Source organism: Triplophysa dalaica, chromosome 25 (genome assembly GCF_015846415.1).
Source record: "Triplophysa dalaica isolate WHDGS20190420 chromosome 25, ASM1584641v1, whole genome shotgun sequence".
Lineage (NCBI taxonomy): Eukaryota > Metazoa > Chordata > Actinopteri > Cypriniformes > Nemacheilidae > Triplophysa > Triplophysa dalaica.
This window is the reverse complement of record NC_079566.1, coordinates 6,928,544-6,945,170: the sequence shown is the minus strand read 5'-3', so window position 1 is coordinate 6,945,170 and position 16,627 is coordinate 6,928,544. Positions and strand designations below refer to the sequence as shown.

Here is a 16,627-nt window from a genome sequence, read left to right as displayed (position 1 = left end):
CTTACAGCCACACTACAAAATCCCACTTAGGGAGAGTCAGTCCACTCGGCAGCCATGTTAAGCACATGCATTTCTATTTATTGTATTAAGTGGCTCTGGTCTCTGCTTCCACACACACACACACCAGCATTTAAACAGTGAAAGTAACAGAGGAATATAGACAAACTTGACTTTTGCACACACATTCCAAGCATTACATGCATACACAGACAGACACGGATCCCTACCTGGGGGTTTTGGTCTCCTGTTAGTGAACAGAGATGTGGAACAAATTTACTCAAACTCAAAGGCTGAGCACCGTAACTGAGAGACAGAGATAGAGATAGAGAGAGAGAGAGAGAGAGAGAGAGGGAGAGGGAGAGGGAGAGAGGGGGAGAGATAGAGAGAGAGAGAGAGAGAGAGAGAGAGGGGGAGAGAGAGAGAGAGAGAGAGAGAGAGAGAGAGAGAGAGAGAGAGAGAGAGAGAGAGAGAGAGAGAGAGAGAGAGAGAGAAAGAGAGAAAGAGATAGAGAGAGGGAGAGAGAAAAATATGAAGTGTAATTCAGCATACGCTGCATGAACAAGTACAACATTTACAGGCAAATATATACAACAGTTTTTTTAGCATTTGCTTTGCAATTGTTTTAGCATTGAATGTTAAAATCTCATTTCATTTATTTTCTGAAAAAATTGCAAAATCAACATTATATTTTTTTCACAAAATTGTGAGAAATTTCATATTAACATCTCATTTTGTTACTCGGAGAAAACGTTACAAAATTGACATGATTTTTTTCCTCACAAAATTGTATGAATAGCAAACACTTTGAAACCAGTATTTCTTAGTCTCTGTAAAACAGTATTTGACAGCTTGCAATGTGCTGAACCATGACATATAATGATGTTCATCATCTGGTGATGTTGTATGTGATACCCAAACCCCACATGTTTATGTAATATAAACACCCAAACAATCATGATATTCAGCGTTTTGTTCATTAATAACAAAAGCAACATACATATAATAATAGTGTAGTGTTCTACTCGAGTGCATACTGAGGTAATAACATGTGAATGACAGCTCTTTTGTCAACCGTGAGGAGTAATGTTACTGAGAAAGTAGCTTTGTTTGCCTACGTGTGTGCATGCAACACTTCAGTGAGAATATGTGTTAATCTGACCTTCCTGTATCGATACTAAAAGGTAAGAGGATTACCGGAGTAGTCCAAAGTAACAATGTGTGTGTGGTACAGAAAAAGATTTTGTGTTGAGTGAATGAAGAGTGTTTTCACTCTCTGGTGTATATTATATATAAAAAACTAAACTGTTTTTATATTCATGATGTTATTTTACAAATTTGATAAACAAAAGTCTAAATGATTTTCAATGATAAAGAATAAGGAGCCCTGCAATATGGAAGACCAGCGCCCCCTGTTGGACAACCCTACCAAAACAAACGTTTGTTTACAAAGTGCAAATGTTTGTTTGTTTGAAGAACTTACGCATTTAGTGTAGCAACCAAGCACATGCAGAGTCCCTCTCTGCTTCTGAAGTTCTTATGTTTAAATCCAGTGAACAGCCTCTCCCAAACATACTACAGAAAGAGAAGACGGGGAGGGTTGACAACAATCGTAATTGCCTCATTTTGTGTCCATTAATGCAAAAGCAGAAGAGGAAGAGAATGAGCATTGTGGGAAATAATGAATCATTGGCAGTGATAACTGGCAAACATGACCTGATGTTGTTCCATTCATACAGCACTAACACATCTACAGACAGAATCTTCATGAGTATATCTGTCTGTCTGTATAAATGGGTGTAATAGTTTGTGTGCGATTATTATAGACTGTATGATTAGCTCATTTTTGGGGTGTGTTTGCTCACCATGGGCGTTGCTGTCTGTTCCATCAGCTTCAGAATGAGCGCTTGCGCCTGTTCTCGAACCTGATCCTTTGCGTCACCGAGACGGTCCAACAACGCAGGCACCACTGTGAACAAAAAGAATCAGGGGTTTAACATTGTACTTATTCTAGCTAAGCATGCAAAAATGTCTAAATAAGCAATTTGTAGATGAGGACCTGGCATTTGGTTTGGAAATGTATTTGTTTGGAATTTAAATCGGATTAACTCTTTGAAATAAGATTTTGTCTGTTTGTACACCATTGACTACCACAGAATGAAAAATTGCTTCATACATTTCTTTGTTCTGTTGAACACAAAATAAAACATTTTAAATAAAGCAAACAGTCCCGGGGCACTTTTTGACTACCATTGTAATTACTCCTTCTACAATGCTAGTCAGTGGTGGCTTAGAACTGTTTGGTAATAAGCATTCTTGCACATATATTTCTCTGTGTTCATCGAAAAAAAGAAATGTCTACAGATTTGTAAAAACTTGAGGGCGAGTAAATGATGACAGAATTTTCATTTTTGGATGAACTGTTCCATCCATCCACACATTCATTCAACATCTTTCTACATCCAACTAATTTAAATAGTCTTTGTATAAAGTCATCTAATTATCTTCGAGAAATGTGATGTGTTATGATCATAACATCCCGTTACTCTGGTAACAATAGGCGGTGGAGCTAAAAGAGCTGAGATAAGAAGACCATGCCTGTGGATTATGTCATTCGTTCTGGTACTGCTGTGCAATACTTGTATTGGTGTTGAGCCTTTAACCTGCGCAGAAATGTCTTACCTGTGACAATGTTACCTCTGAAACGATCAGTCATCCGATCCACGAACGCGCTGACGATATCGATCCCAAGCAAGGCAACCTGACACAAAAAGAGAAAGAGATAAATCAGTTTTAAATGTAAACTCGCAGTCACTCTTTCTCTTATGCACCTAAACAGGAGACCAGCTGAGAAACCAACAGAGGAGAGTTTTAAATGCTCTATTCTGACACTTGTGATCAAATACATCTTTGTGTATTTGTGTGCTTTGTCTTTAAGAATGAGTATAGATACGGTCTGTTTGTGGAGGTAAAAAGACCGTGAGTGAGTTTGCTGCTGTGTAATTTTTGGCAGTGTGGGATGGAAGTTCACATTCCAGGGAAACAATCAAATATTCACTACATCCCAGAAGCTCCAGTTATAACCTATTTTAGGCAAAACAAGCAGAGTGCCGTGGATAAGGGTAACTGAGCATGTGTCGACCTCAAAATGCAGCAACGGGTCTTATTCAGGCATCTAAGCTGACCTATTGCATTAGTAAGCATTACTGGCTCCAAGTTTGCAGTCCATTATGAAAACTTGTTGTTGGCCAGCTATTCTTCCTTTATGGATAATTTTGTCAGACCTATTGTGCTCCGTCAGCACTTTACAGCATTTCCTCTCGATGAAACAGTGCAAACTGTTGTGTCAAAATTCATGCCAGACCGTTACTTCAAAATCCTGCATTTATCAAACCACATATATTTGAAATCGAGTTCAACAGCTGTGTCTCGGATTTATGAATTGGCTCCATCGTTAGTAAAACCCAACCTCAATGAGTCTGATGTCATAAGCGTCCATTAACTTAAATCCCTGTAGACCTCAACTATCAGCTGAAGGTGAAATGCAGATGGACTCAGATGGAGCACTAATAGCACACGGCACATGAAAGATCTCTGAAACTCTATAGGACATTAAAGGGATAGTTCATCCAAAAATGATTCCGTCATCATTTATTCACCATCATGTCCTCCCTGTATGACTTAATTTCTTTTGCAGAACACAACACGATATAAGAAGATATTTTGAGGAATATTGATAAATAACCAAACAACACTGGGGTCCACAGTGTGAACAGAAAACCACAGAGACATTCCTCAAAATATCATCTTTTGTGTTCCACAAAAGCAAGAGTCGAACATAAAAAGATGGTGAATAAATGATGACAATATTATCATTTTGGGTTGAACTATGCCTTAAAGCAATACTGTTCATTACCAACGGTGACAATAAAAAAAAGAAAGTAAAGTTTATTGAACACATAACCAAATAAGAACCGGCCTCAATAATAGCAGCAGCATGAGCCAGCAAAAAGCTGTGGTCGCTTCATGATGTCATTTAAACATGACTTTTTAAAAGACTTAATATAATAAACAGATAAATAAAGTGAATATTTACATCAGACAGTAATGTGCCTTTTACAGCCCCAGTGCACCAGAACAATAACCCTCGCGACCCTCCCCCATCCTCACAGCACCCCCATCAGCATCCCCACATTCTCTCTAGGACACAAACCAATCTGTCATTTATGCATATCAATAGCAATATATTTGAGATTTTCTTCTTTTACACACACTTAAAATTGCGTTGATGTTGTGTAGAAGCATCTCAAAAGTGCTATAACTCTTCGTATGGTGTTGCATTGACTTGACAGCTTGACAGAAGAGTACAGCAATGAATCACAATAATAAACAGCAATAAAACGATTTTAGAAGCTAAATATCGTTTAATATAACTGACGTAAAGGTTTGGCTCGAGCACCGACGTTATCCCTTCAAAACAATTCACTCCTTATAACATCTACTATAAAAATAGCTCAAAACACACATTTGGTGACACGTCAATGTTAAATTACGCGTTCCCAAAATCAGGTCACGCGCACACTACCTTGTAATTGCTTGAATTCACCCATCCCGTCAACTCGTCTATCGTTTTATCCAGGCGGGATTTATCCTGCTCCACATCACAGGACCTCTGCGGGTCTCTCAGGTACTCGATCAGATCCGGGCCGACCTGCAGCCGTCGGGTCACGTCCTTCTGCAAAACTTTCTGGTAAAAATGGTCCATGTCGTCATTTTCATCCATCGGGACGCTTTGTGTGTAGCCCTCAGGTTGCAGCGAAACAATAACAGTGGCTGAACGACTGTCAAAGTAGCGAGAACAACACGAAACAACTGAAACGTGCACAAAGAGGAAGTCAAATACGGAGTTTAAATGAAGTGGTGGAGCTTGTGATCTGTGAAATATAAGATCGGGCGGCGTTCAAGAATGCTGCGCGTGCTTTGACGATGGAGTAACGGAAAATAAACTTTCCCGAAGTCGACCAGGGATGAAATGGTTGGTAGGTGTTTGCCCGAACAAAAAGTGGGTTTAAACTAACGTAAATCGAAAAGTGTGCGCGTACGGAAGCACAAAGGGGTGTAACGGAGATCCGCGTATAAAACGAGTGGAAATGTATCCGACCGAGTGCAGGAAGCCTCGGCTAACAATGTTAGCTTTAACCCTTATGGTCGAGAATCCTGGGGCCTGCCGCCGGGGTTCTCTTCCCTCCTGGCCTCCATAGCAGAAAAGCCCGCTTTGTGATGCTCGAGGAGATCCGTGGATGAGATGGAAAGCGCGCTAAACGCGGCGCTACTCTCTCTGTTCTCTTGTTTACACTTATTCCCAATTCGGAGTGTGACAGCTGTCTTTCGGAGCTCAGCTCGGTGCAATCCCCTCGGTCACGGCTCCTGGACCACCGGTACCCGAAATCCTAGAGTGTGTTGAATAGGAAACGATCCCGAGGAATAGCGATTGGGCCGAGGCCTTGAGGTCCTTCAACGCCGCACAGATGGCCAGCGTGGTGCCTGAATGAAAATATGTTAATTACTGAAGGAGGAGCGGTCGCTTTACATCTTCTTCTTCTTTTGGTTTTACATCAGACAGAATGTGGACTTTAATAGTATCAGGGAAAGGCTAATGAACATGATAATAATAATTATGATGGGAACGATAATAATGATCATTATTCAATTATTTTTGATAATGTTAAATATTAGTGTTGTTGTATCATTCATTTTCAGTTCTGATAGTGAGTCTAGTAGTTATTCAAGTATGTTGACATTTCTCTCAATGGTACTCATAATTGTAGAGTATGGTACACGTGGAGACATAATACATTTCTTCTCAAATAATTATTCAATTATATTTCAAACACTTTGAGTTACATAGTTAGTTTTTGTAAAACGTATTTTAGACTTCATAACAGCTGGTTATACTTCTTTGAATGTTTAACACCTTTAAACAATACGAACATAAGCTCTTCCAGTTAACTGGATCTTTGTCTTCATCTCCCCCTCGTGGCGGGGTTGAACTTTGCATGTTAAACCCTAATTGTATTTTTACATTCATTTTGTTTGACTTTATTTTCCAGAGCATAGTATGCACTTGCATTCATGTTCCTGTATAATTAATTATTTAAAGTGTGTAAGGTGCACAGTTGAGTCAACATTCTGATAGTATTCAGTGCATACTACATTTGTAGAACCTATGTAACAAACGTTTTGGCCTAAATAGTGATTTAGTATAGGATTCATATAATTAAAACATAATTAACATATATACATTAAATGTATTAAAATATATAACATATCTGATTACTATATTATACAAAGGAAGATGAGTGTATTTTTACATTTCACAATTACCATAACAGTAAATGCAGCAGAATTGATAATACACCTGAAGATGTAGTTGCACAAGTAGTAAAATGTTATTTATTCATTCATAATTATATGAAGAGTGTATTGAAAAACACCAGAACCAGCCAATCCGGAATGTGACACACTGCGCAGACGTTTTATTTAAAGAAATGTCACATTAACAACCAGAACACAAGGACATTCAGGTAATTTTTTTCATCTTTGTCAAAAAAATATGGGAGAGAAAGAAGGGAACCGGTTCAATATTACAGAACAATTATAAACCAACGTCACTTTCAGTCACTTACCATTTTGAGCATTGCTTCCAAAGGTGCATGATTGAGAATACTGGAATCACTCATGTACAGTATGCATTGACTGTAAGTGATGAAGTCACTTTCCTATCCAATGGTTAAATCAAACTTAGGAGGAAATACAAGAAAAAAGTGACTACACCGCTAAAAGTCAAGCTTTTCTGTGGCTGTAATTCCACCCTTCCTCAAATTGCAAAATCAAAGGCACTCGCACCAAAAAAACATCCATCAACTAGATGATCCCCTCAGTAGCGGTTGTCAATAGCAAAACTTGACACGTTTTTAAAGAAATATGCAATGTTGGCATAAAACCTCTTGTTGAATACTTGATTTATGCACCTGACAGTCACGATTGCATTAGAAAGCATACATATTTGTGTCTCTATGAGTTACTATACAGTTGATTTTTGAGAGATGTCGAGATCGGATCTATAAGCTCAATGACGTGGTTGGCAGTGAATATGAATAAGAACACAGGGTTTGGCTGTAGAAACAGGGACATTGCTATGAGAATATTCAAAGACTATTGCCAAAAATAAGGAGTGTTCAAAATTTTGTCACATTTCACAGTTACATATGTCTGGGCTTTTAATATTGCACTGAAACAATCAAAATGTGGATCTTGATGTAGCCCACCCTTTGTACATGTATATCATTTGAAATTGAACATTCACATCAGTCCTGACATTACTTTCCTTCCACCCTGGAGCAAAATCGACTTTATCCCGTATGCAAAGTCTTAGTCCTTCTCTCTTCCCCTTTGCTCACATGATATCAATGCAACAATTATTCCATCTCAAAATGAAGGTGAGCACTAACAAAAAAAAAAGCCATTTTACTCCAGGTTTAATATGGGTTAATTTGTTGTAGTGTTATATTTCATTTTCTATATTTAAACATTCTCACACACACACACACACACACACACACACACACACACAAATCAAGACAAAAATGCTCAAACATTCTGCTCCCGGGTTTGAGAATGTCACATGATCATTCACCAGGAAGTGTATCTCCTCAAAGGAAACTTCTGTTTTTCTGTTTGTTTTTCGTTGTGAGAGAATGCATTCCTATTCGTTGAGGAGGAGGAGCAAGACGTAAACACTGTTTAGTTGTGGATGTGCCTCAAAGTTCTTTGCGGATTCATTCTTTATTCAGTAGTTCCATAATGCATTAAGTACATCCTCATATTACTTTTCCACATATCCAAATATGAAATATTTTACAGGGTAACCCATTGATTTTCTTCTTGTATATCCAGTAGGTTGTATTGTATTGTACGTAGTATTTATAAGTCACGTTGCATTGTATTTATTTTACGTAACTTGTTCAGATCCATCCTGCTGCTAGGCAACTGCTCAGTGATCAAGCGACGTATCATTTAGCCACAACCCCGAGTCTCATTGTAGTGTGGAGCAGGGGCAGGGTCGAGTTTAGAGGTTGACTGACAGCTTGACTTTCTGCGGCATCGCTCAGAGACCCCGCCTTCTGTCAGAGTATGACACAGCATCGGCAGAGACGCTGGCCACCCCCGTGCACTGAAGGAGGGGGTGTGACTGGAGCGAAGTAGGCGTGAACTTTGATCTCAGGAAGGTGAGCCTACGTGAGAAAATACAGGTGAAATGAGACAAATAGGAGGTGATGTCATAACAGCGAAAATTGAACAAAAATTCAGCCAGTAAGAATGTATGAAATCAAAACAAAGCTATGTGGAATGGGATAATAATTTAACTTTAGGCGTGGCTACCCGGCTAAACAATAGAAATCGAGCGATCAATAAAATGCGGGGTTCCTTGACTTGTTCAGTTTGGATAAAAATTGAAGAGACAGATTTAATCCCAGGTTGCCTATTGTACATTTTAATGGATTTTTTGCAGATTGATAGAAATCATTTTAGTATGTATATGATTACTGCGTGTGGGAGTTGTGATATAATTGAGCGACTATGTTTAACATACCCGGATGCGTTTGATGCCTGCGCGTGTGACCTGCTGGCAGTCATACAGCTCTATGCGTTCTAGACGTTGGCAACTCTTGAGGTGCTCCAGTGTGATATCTGTGATCAGAGGGCAGTTATCCAACTCTACGACCTGGAGACGGTCCTGACCACACACACTGCTGCTCAGGTGTCTGATTCCATCATCTGTTATCAACTCGCAGTGAGACAAGCTCTACAACACACACATATGCAGAGTTAATAAAGTACAAATGCTTACAGTGATTTTCCAAGAAACAAAAGTAAGTATAGTCCACCATTCTTTTAGAGAAAAAAAGAAGAAGAATAAGCATTTAGAAAACTCCCCCACACTCCAAGCGAGCACTTACCAGCGCCTGCAGCCGAGGGCAGTGGATTGAGAGTTGAACCAGAGTGTTATCAGTCACCTAAAAAAAGTAGCCCAGACACGTAATTAAAATGAGCTATGCTGTACATACCAAGATAAGTTATTGCGAGGAAACTGAAAATCTAACGCACAAAATAAACCACATTAGTGAAAGTAGTGGTGTCACAATATACCAGTACGACAAGTAAAATACAGCACTGTTATAATTGCTGTTGTGTTGATATTACACACAGGAAAATAATCATCAAAAATCTTAGGTTTTGCTCCCGTTTAAAGGGGTACTCTGCCAAAAAAATGAAAATTCTGTCATGAATTACTTACCCTCAAGTTCTAAACCTTTATACATTTCTTTGTTCTATTGAACACAGGGAAAGATATTTGGAAGAATGTTAGCAACTATTGGAGAATAGCAGAATTTGGCAGAATTGACTACCATTGTAGAAAAAATTACAATGGTAGTCAAAGGTGCCCCAAAACTGTAAGCTTTCCCAAATTCTTTCAAATACATATTTTTATGTTCAACATAACAATTTGTACAATCATTTTTCCTACTATGGTAAGTCTATGCTGTCCCAGAACTGCTCAGTTGCTTACATTCTTCCAAATATATTTCTTTGTGTTCTTCAGAACTAAAAAAGGTTATACAGATTGAGAGCAACTTGAGGGTAAGTAATTCATGTTTTCCTTAAACATTTTGCCACAACAGTTACAAACTCTCTGAATATAATTTACTGGATAATAAACAAAACACACAGAAATAAACTATATAATAAAAGTTGACTAATAGCACAGTGTATTTCATAAATATCACAAATATATTGTTATTTATATTGTCATTTTTGATGATGATGATGATTTTAAGTGAAAATCTATAAATTGCTAAATATTGTTAAGAAGGTCATAAAATCCTGCAATGTACAATTGGTAGCTAAAAGCATAATCACATTAACCAAAACATTTTACGTAACACTCACCAAAATACATTCCTCTAAATCCATCTTCTCCAAATCATGACAATTCTAAAACAGAAGGCAAAGTTTGTGTAAGCCTAACAAGTATCAACAATGTCTTATAACCCAAAGTCGAAGAAAACCAAATACATATGTTGATGTTTTCTTGTTGTTGTGATAACTCACTCTGGCAAGAACTGTGAAACCAGCATCAGTCACATGTGAGCAGCGAGCAGCCTCCAGGATCCTGAAGACAGAACACACAATGTGAATGAATGATTGACTGTGTGTGCGTGCTCTTATCTGTGTACAGAGGAAGAAAGCTTTACTTTAGCTGTTGGCAGTTGAGGCCGAGGGCGGTGAGAGAGGCGTCTGTGATATTGCTGCAGCCAGACACACACACCATCTGCAGTTTGTGACAGCCCCGGCACAAACTCACAAAGCCATCGTCTGTGATTTGCTGCAAGACGGATAAGCCATCTTAGTGTACTATCTAGACTCTATTGCACGTCCGCAAGAAACAAGACGTGTGCTGACAGAGAACAACAAAGTTTAAGGTTGCTCTAATGCGATTTGTACATTTACATATTACAGCTTTTATTGTGGAATCTATACACAGCGATCTGGCAAGGAAGCCACCTTAAAGCGTTTCTTCAGCCTTGAATCAAAATTTCTCCATGTTTTACTCACCCACAAGGCATCCTAACCGAACATGGTTTTCTTCTTAAAAAATAATGCAGTCGAAGTCATAATAACACTTATCGTTTTGCTTCCAAGGGGTAGAATGGGATATTTCATTTTGTTCCAATAGGATAGGTCTAATCTGGCAAGAGCTTTCATCACCTTCATTTGCCGGAAAAACAAGGATATTTCTCTTAAACAAACGTATTGATTCGCCTCAGAAGACGTTTTGGAGCTTGAAAAAGTCGACACCCATTAACTTCCATTCTACCGCTATAAAGTAAAATGATACGTGGTATTATAACTCCAACCGCATTATTCTTCAAGAAGAAGACCATATTCAGTTACAATGCCTTGAGAGGTATGTAAAACATGGGGAAATTAATATTTGCAAGTAAGGTATCCCTTTAACCTATAATCGATGCTTTGAGAGTTGTTCATAACTGAATCATGACTATTCAAATCATAACTGAATCAATTAAGAGGTGAATAATTCCTGCCAATAATGTACATTTGCTTATGCAACATTATAAAACACGCACAATTTTAAACTCGGTCAAAGCCTTACTGTGCACGATTGCATGTTGATTGTCATGAGTTCGGAACAGTGCTTTTGAAGGTGCTTAAGTGCTGCATCATCAAGCTGAAATGACAAATTAAAAAACATCATGTGACATCATCATTGCTCAGTCATGCACCACTATAAAGTTGCAGTACGTTATGGTGTTTATGTACCTGTGTGCAGCCTCTCAGGAACAGAGCTCTGACACCTGTGCAGCCCCGACTAAGAGCCTCTATGCCATCACTCGTGATCTGATCACACCAAGACAGGTTCAGATTCTCCAACATGCGGCAGCCCTCACTAGCACACAGACAGAACCATTTAAAAACATTTAAAAGCCAGAAAATTTTGTTTATTTACAACAAAAATAAATGAATAATTAGATCAACAGAAAGTACAAAGTATAAAAAACTTTTTCATATCCTGTTTTACTATAAAACGTCTGCACACCATAAAAATTACACATTTACAGTGTAACACTACGATGAACTTGTCTGTTATTGGGATAAATTAACTATAAAAGGATCCATTAACGGAATTAAAATTAATACAAAAAATCATTAGACACATCAGTGTAAACTGACTAAGCGAAAATTTAAGTTAAGACAGTTTAATATTTTTGGTCATCCATTTGAAATCCAGACCATGACATGGTTCTTTAAAGTTGTGGGAACAGGATCTAAAACATCTAACAAGGAGTTAATAATTGTTCCTTTAGAATTTCCCGTTTCACAGGTTTAAGCATTATAATCTACAATAACTCCAGAAAAAAGGGGACGGCACCTTTTAACTATTAACAAAATCACCCTCTTGACAGCAATAAAACCAGATTTATGCATCCGCTGAGTGTGCATGCATTTAACACTCATTTCAAAACTAGGAATTATCAAAGCTTTAGTAAGAGCCAAACTAATCAGTCATTAAATTAAGGAATTTTGCATTAAACATTGAAACAGTAATAAACCAGTTAACTGCCCTTTACCTTAAGGCCTTAAGTGCATGATTGGTGATGGACACGCAGGAGGTCAGGTCAAGGTGGCGAAGTTTAGAGCAGAACTTGCTAAGGCTGATACATGTGGAATCTGTGATCTTGGTGCAGCCGTTGAGGTTCAGCTGTTCAATGTTGCGACAGTTCTGAGCAAAGGTCCTGCCGATCAAATATCCTTTGTCAATAACATTAAATACAAACAATGGAAAATAGCAACAAAAATATCTATGATTTTTAGAGGAACAGTTCAACTAAAAATGAAAAAACAGAGAAAAATATTTGTAAGAATGCTTGTATCCAAACAGTTCTTGGCCACCACTGACTATCATAGTAGTCATAATAGCTTTATTACTTTCTTTGCTCTGTGGAACACAAAATAAGATATTTTGAAGAATTTAAGAAAGCAAACTGTTCAGGGCACTTTCGAATACCAATTAATTCTTTCCCACTATGGTAGTCATAGGTGGCCAAGAACTGTTTGGTTACAAGCATTCTTCCAAATATCTTTCAATGTATATAGATGTATACAGGTTAAATAAAGACAGAATTATGTTTTGTGTGAACTGTCCCTTTAATGAATTACATGGAAATAACACTCAAATACCATTTTATACTTTGATATCCGTGTCATAAACTAACCATTTAACAATTCATGCTTTGAAATCTTTGCTGACTTACTTCATGGAGGCATCTCCTACACTGAGGCAGCCCCTTAGACTCAGCTGCCTTAAAAAACCTCCACATCGCTTTGAGATGTTTTCCACCACACGGCCCTTTAGGGAGAGAGAGCGAGAGAGAGAGAGCGGGAGAGAGAGTCCAGACACAGAGGATCAGGGATGACGTTACAGTCTATGGAATCAGTAGAAAAGCCTACTGACCCAGTGTTAATCCCACATGCATAACGCCCACAGACATGAACAATTTACAGCACATGTAAACAAATTTCACATGAAATACTAAAGCGGGGGCCATAATCCAATAACGTACAAGATGAGTCTTTACACAGAATCTCACTGACAAACAGAAACATTACAGAACGCTTACACAACAGTACATCATCATAGAGATCATTTTCACCTCAATATCTGTCTGAAAGTTGAACAGATCAATCTTCTGCCAGTTGCTCCCATCTAAAGCAAGAACATTCCATGCCTGTTGTAGGCAAAGCTGCGTTAGGAAACTAACTTTTTTCTTTATAATTACCATGTTGTTAAATTATAAATAAATGAGAAGAAGAACCTACCTTGGATACTTGAGCACACCTACACAAAGTAACTACATCCAGGTAGGAAAAAATCCTATGATAGATAGATAGATAGATAGATAGATAGATAGATAGATAGATAGATAGATAGATATTGTCATTTGCTATAAATGTTGTAATTGTTGCAGACCACATTCAATGTGTTTAGCTCACCTGAGCAGAAGCTCTTTGGGAAGTTTTTTGTTGATAAGAGCCTCATCACTGTTTGAGAACATCTGGACAATATGAAAACAAAGACATTAGGGATGCACCGATATGTACATTTTGGCCGATACCGTAACCGATAATCCTTTAACATTGAAAACCGATAACCGATATATTGGCCGATATACAGTATCTAAATATAAAATTCCACTTAGACTTAAACAAAAGCATTTGAAAACATTGACTGCACAAAACAAGGTAACCATTAGTTCACTTTCCCCCCTGAAAATCATCTACCAAGCCTACTTAACACTAGTTAAAGATTCGTTAGTCTTCAAACTTTTCTGGTATATTTTTTATTTAATAGACATATTATAGATGTTCTTCCTGAACAACCCAGAAAAGTGCTTTGAATAGCCACATGTCTAACAGGTCTCAAGACAGAAAGCATTCAGACAGCAGTCTGATTCAAACTTTTGTTCCTATAATTTCATCATAAATACTGAATCTACGTACTGTACCTACATCCACAATGTTTTGCTAATAGCAGTTAGTGAACGACTAATGACGGAAAGACAGTACTGTACTCTATTTTAACTGTGAGCAGCGTGTAGCTGAAGATGTTTAACCAGAGCAAATGATATATGATTTATTAGTTATAATATATGTGCCAAATTTGTATTATCGGCCGATAACATAAAAAATGAACATTTATTGGCAGATACCAATATGGCCGATAATTTATCATGCAACCCTAAAAGACATGCATTATATCAACCTCGTATAACACCAGTCTTTTCTTTAAACATTCGAAACAATCATAAACATCATTGTTGGTCCTCGAACATCGTCTCTATCAACCAATCAGAATGTATACTTTAGTTAAGGGGCATTGCATTTCGTTCTCATGAAACTGTTAATTCCCTATAATTTCATGAGGTAGTTGTTAAAGGGGTTCAGTTATGGTTTAGGTTTTTGACAGGACTGTTGATGCCTAAACCAACCTTTTGCAAAATCGTAGATGGCACAACTCATGATACTAATTTACATAATACTCAAAGGGCAAAGCGGAGCAGTCGGTCGCAGTGACTAAGAAAAACGCTGTTTTATATAATTCTGCTCTTTGGTGACATATTGTCAAGCCCTTGCATTCATGGCACGTAAGCCAGTCTATCAGCTTGATATAACTCCGATAACAACAGCCAACTCCAGCGTTAAACGGATTCCGGCGCAGCGCCCGTTGCTGACACGGTCAGCTGGTGCCGTTGTGTTAGGACGGGATTACCCTTGACGAACAAAAGCCTAAACACGGCACGTAAAAATAGAGTACAAAACAGTGCCTTGCACACATACACGCGCGGGCACGCAAGCACGCGCGTCCACAAACAGACACACAAACATACGCTTAAACACACTGTCATCATCGCCCAGACAGCCTGCCACCGCCCGATTTCGTTTCCCCGGGCAAACTATTTGAGTTTAACAGCCAAGTCTGTGCTTTATTCGGTGCGAGTTACCTCAAATCTGCTCTTGGTGATGCCGTTCATGTCTGTCGCGGTGTCAATAATAAAGACAGTCCGAGGCGAGCGCTGCGCACAGCAACGTATGCGCGTTTTGTCAACGTCGGCGATCAAACTATCACGGGATTGAAACGCAGGTGAAACGCTAGCCGTTCACGACCGTGCTGGTAACCGGAGAAATCCCGGGCTGGCCGCCGTCCGTGCGCTCCGCTGTGAACCATCACACTGCCAAAATAACAATAATAACATGGACGGACGGAGCAGTGCTCTAACCTCACTTCCGCCTCCCGAGCTGCCACTCTGACTACATTTCCGCTCTGGTGCACATTCCTGCTTAGTAAATGTGCTAAATCCTTAACCGACACCAATACAATTTAATAGGTGTGTGGCAAGCGTGTTTTAAGAAATCTTGTTTTTATTAACAGCGGAGGAGTGCGCGCTATGCACCAAAGGGGTTCAAAAGAGTGCCGTGACGTCACTTTTGCGGGAAATACACGCGTGGTAGATTTGTTTTGATTATGTCGATGCGTTGGGTTGCATAGATGTGTCGTCATCGTGGTTGATGCAAATGGGGGAGATTGAAGTCTTTTCATTCATAGAACAAGAAACTGCGGCCACTTCATTAAATATTATTTTGCAATAAACACCTTCCACATCTGTCGTAACACATTCGCAGTAATTCTCCATTGTTCCGTCTGCACAATCAGGCGGCTGGATGTGAATTGTAATTTAATAAATGCGTTTTAGTAATATTTAACTTAGCACCGAGCTTTCCTGTAGCTCAGTGTTTAAGAGCATTGCGTTAACAACGGAGGGTTGTGGGTTCGATCCCATACCTACGTAAAATGTATAGGAGAAAGCAATGTAAGTCGCTTTTGATAAAAGCGTCTGCCAAATGTGTAAATGTAAGGGAATATATTTTTCAGCTCTATTTTTGTTTTTGCCTTGTAGCTGTACAACAGCAGAGGGCGAAAGAGAGGCTTGAGCTAAATTGGTCTTTTATTATTTTCAGAGAATGCTCCTTAAATATTTTCCACTAACAGTCATTATTCTATCAGGAAATGGCGTGTGCAGTGAGCTGGTCTGTTTTTAAGAGACATGATGTATTTAGTTGTGCGTGCGTGTTTGTGCGCGTGTGCGTGCGCGCGCCTTAATAATAATGAAATTGTTTCGCTTAAGCCTTGATTGAATAATATCCAAAGGAATTTAGGGGCTCTAACTCAAGTAAAAAACATTAAAAGCTGATCAGTCATACCCAGCCTGTGCTCACACAGTCCTGGTTTAGAAAAGCAAACTAGCTCATTCAAACTCGGTGTCTTTCTTCAGCACAGACGCATAAAAAGCCTTTACAATCGTATGAATGTGAGTCGGGGTTTGTGGGTGGTGGTGGGGGGCAAAGACACCTTTTATGCTCTCCCTTCTCATAGCGTCCAATAGCGCACATATTGGGCAGCTTCATCAAAGTTACCGTGTCTTGAGGTTGG

At 38.8% G+C, this 16,627-nt stretch overlaps 2 protein-coding genes across 29 annotated transcripts in view; both read right to left on the bottom strand.

The window, feature by feature from the left end:
• The window catches only part of clasp2 (cytoplasmic linker associated protein 2), a 37,224-nt gene extending 31,559 nt beyond the window's left edge, over nucleotides 1-5,665 (bottom strand). For 17 of the 28 annotated variants that reach the window (XM_056741627.1, XM_056741628.1, XM_056741620.1 and 14 more), the window contains exons 1-5: nucleotides 4,583-5,664; nucleotides 2,680-2,758; nucleotides 1,863-1,966; nucleotides 1,481-1,572; nucleotides 228-303 (exon numbers count right to left, since the gene is read on the bottom strand). In XM_056741627.1, the coding sequence (XP_056597605.1) occupies nucleotides 228-303; nucleotides 1,481-1,572; nucleotides 1,863-1,966; nucleotides 2,680-2,758; nucleotides 4,583-4,780 (549 nt within the window). In that variant the 5' untranslated portion in view covers nucleotides 4,781-5,664. Of the gene's footprint in view, nucleotides 1-227; nucleotides 304-1,480; nucleotides 1,573-1,862; nucleotides 1,967-2,679; nucleotides 2,759-4,582 lie in introns of all 28 variants that reach the window. The other 11 variants (XM_056741617.1, XM_056741618.1, XM_056741623.1 and 8 more) reach the window with 3 other exon arrangements.
• An 839-nt stretch (nucleotides 5,666-6,504) lies between these two features.
• On the bottom strand, nucleotides 6,505-15,618 carry fbxl2 (F-box and leucine-rich repeat protein 2). The gene is made up of 14 exons (XM_056741332.1): nucleotides 15,141-15,618; nucleotides 13,633-13,694; nucleotides 13,459-13,513; nucleotides 13,293-13,367; nucleotides 12,894-12,988; nucleotides 12,210-12,374; nucleotides 11,401-11,527; nucleotides 11,234-11,308; nucleotides 10,314-10,444; nucleotides 10,171-10,231; nucleotides 10,009-10,053; nucleotides 9,018-9,074; nucleotides 8,651-8,863; nucleotides 6,505-8,291 (listed from the first exon to the last, which is right to left on the bottom strand). The coding sequence occupies exons 1-14, from the start codon at nucleotides 15,168-15,170 to the stop codon at nucleotides 8,184-8,186; spliced, it is 1,299 nt and encodes a 432-aa protein (XP_056597310.1). The 5' UTR covers nucleotides 15,171-15,618; the 3' UTR covers nucleotides 6,505-8,183.
• Between the last annotated feature and the right edge of the window lie 1,009 nt (nucleotides 15,619-16,627).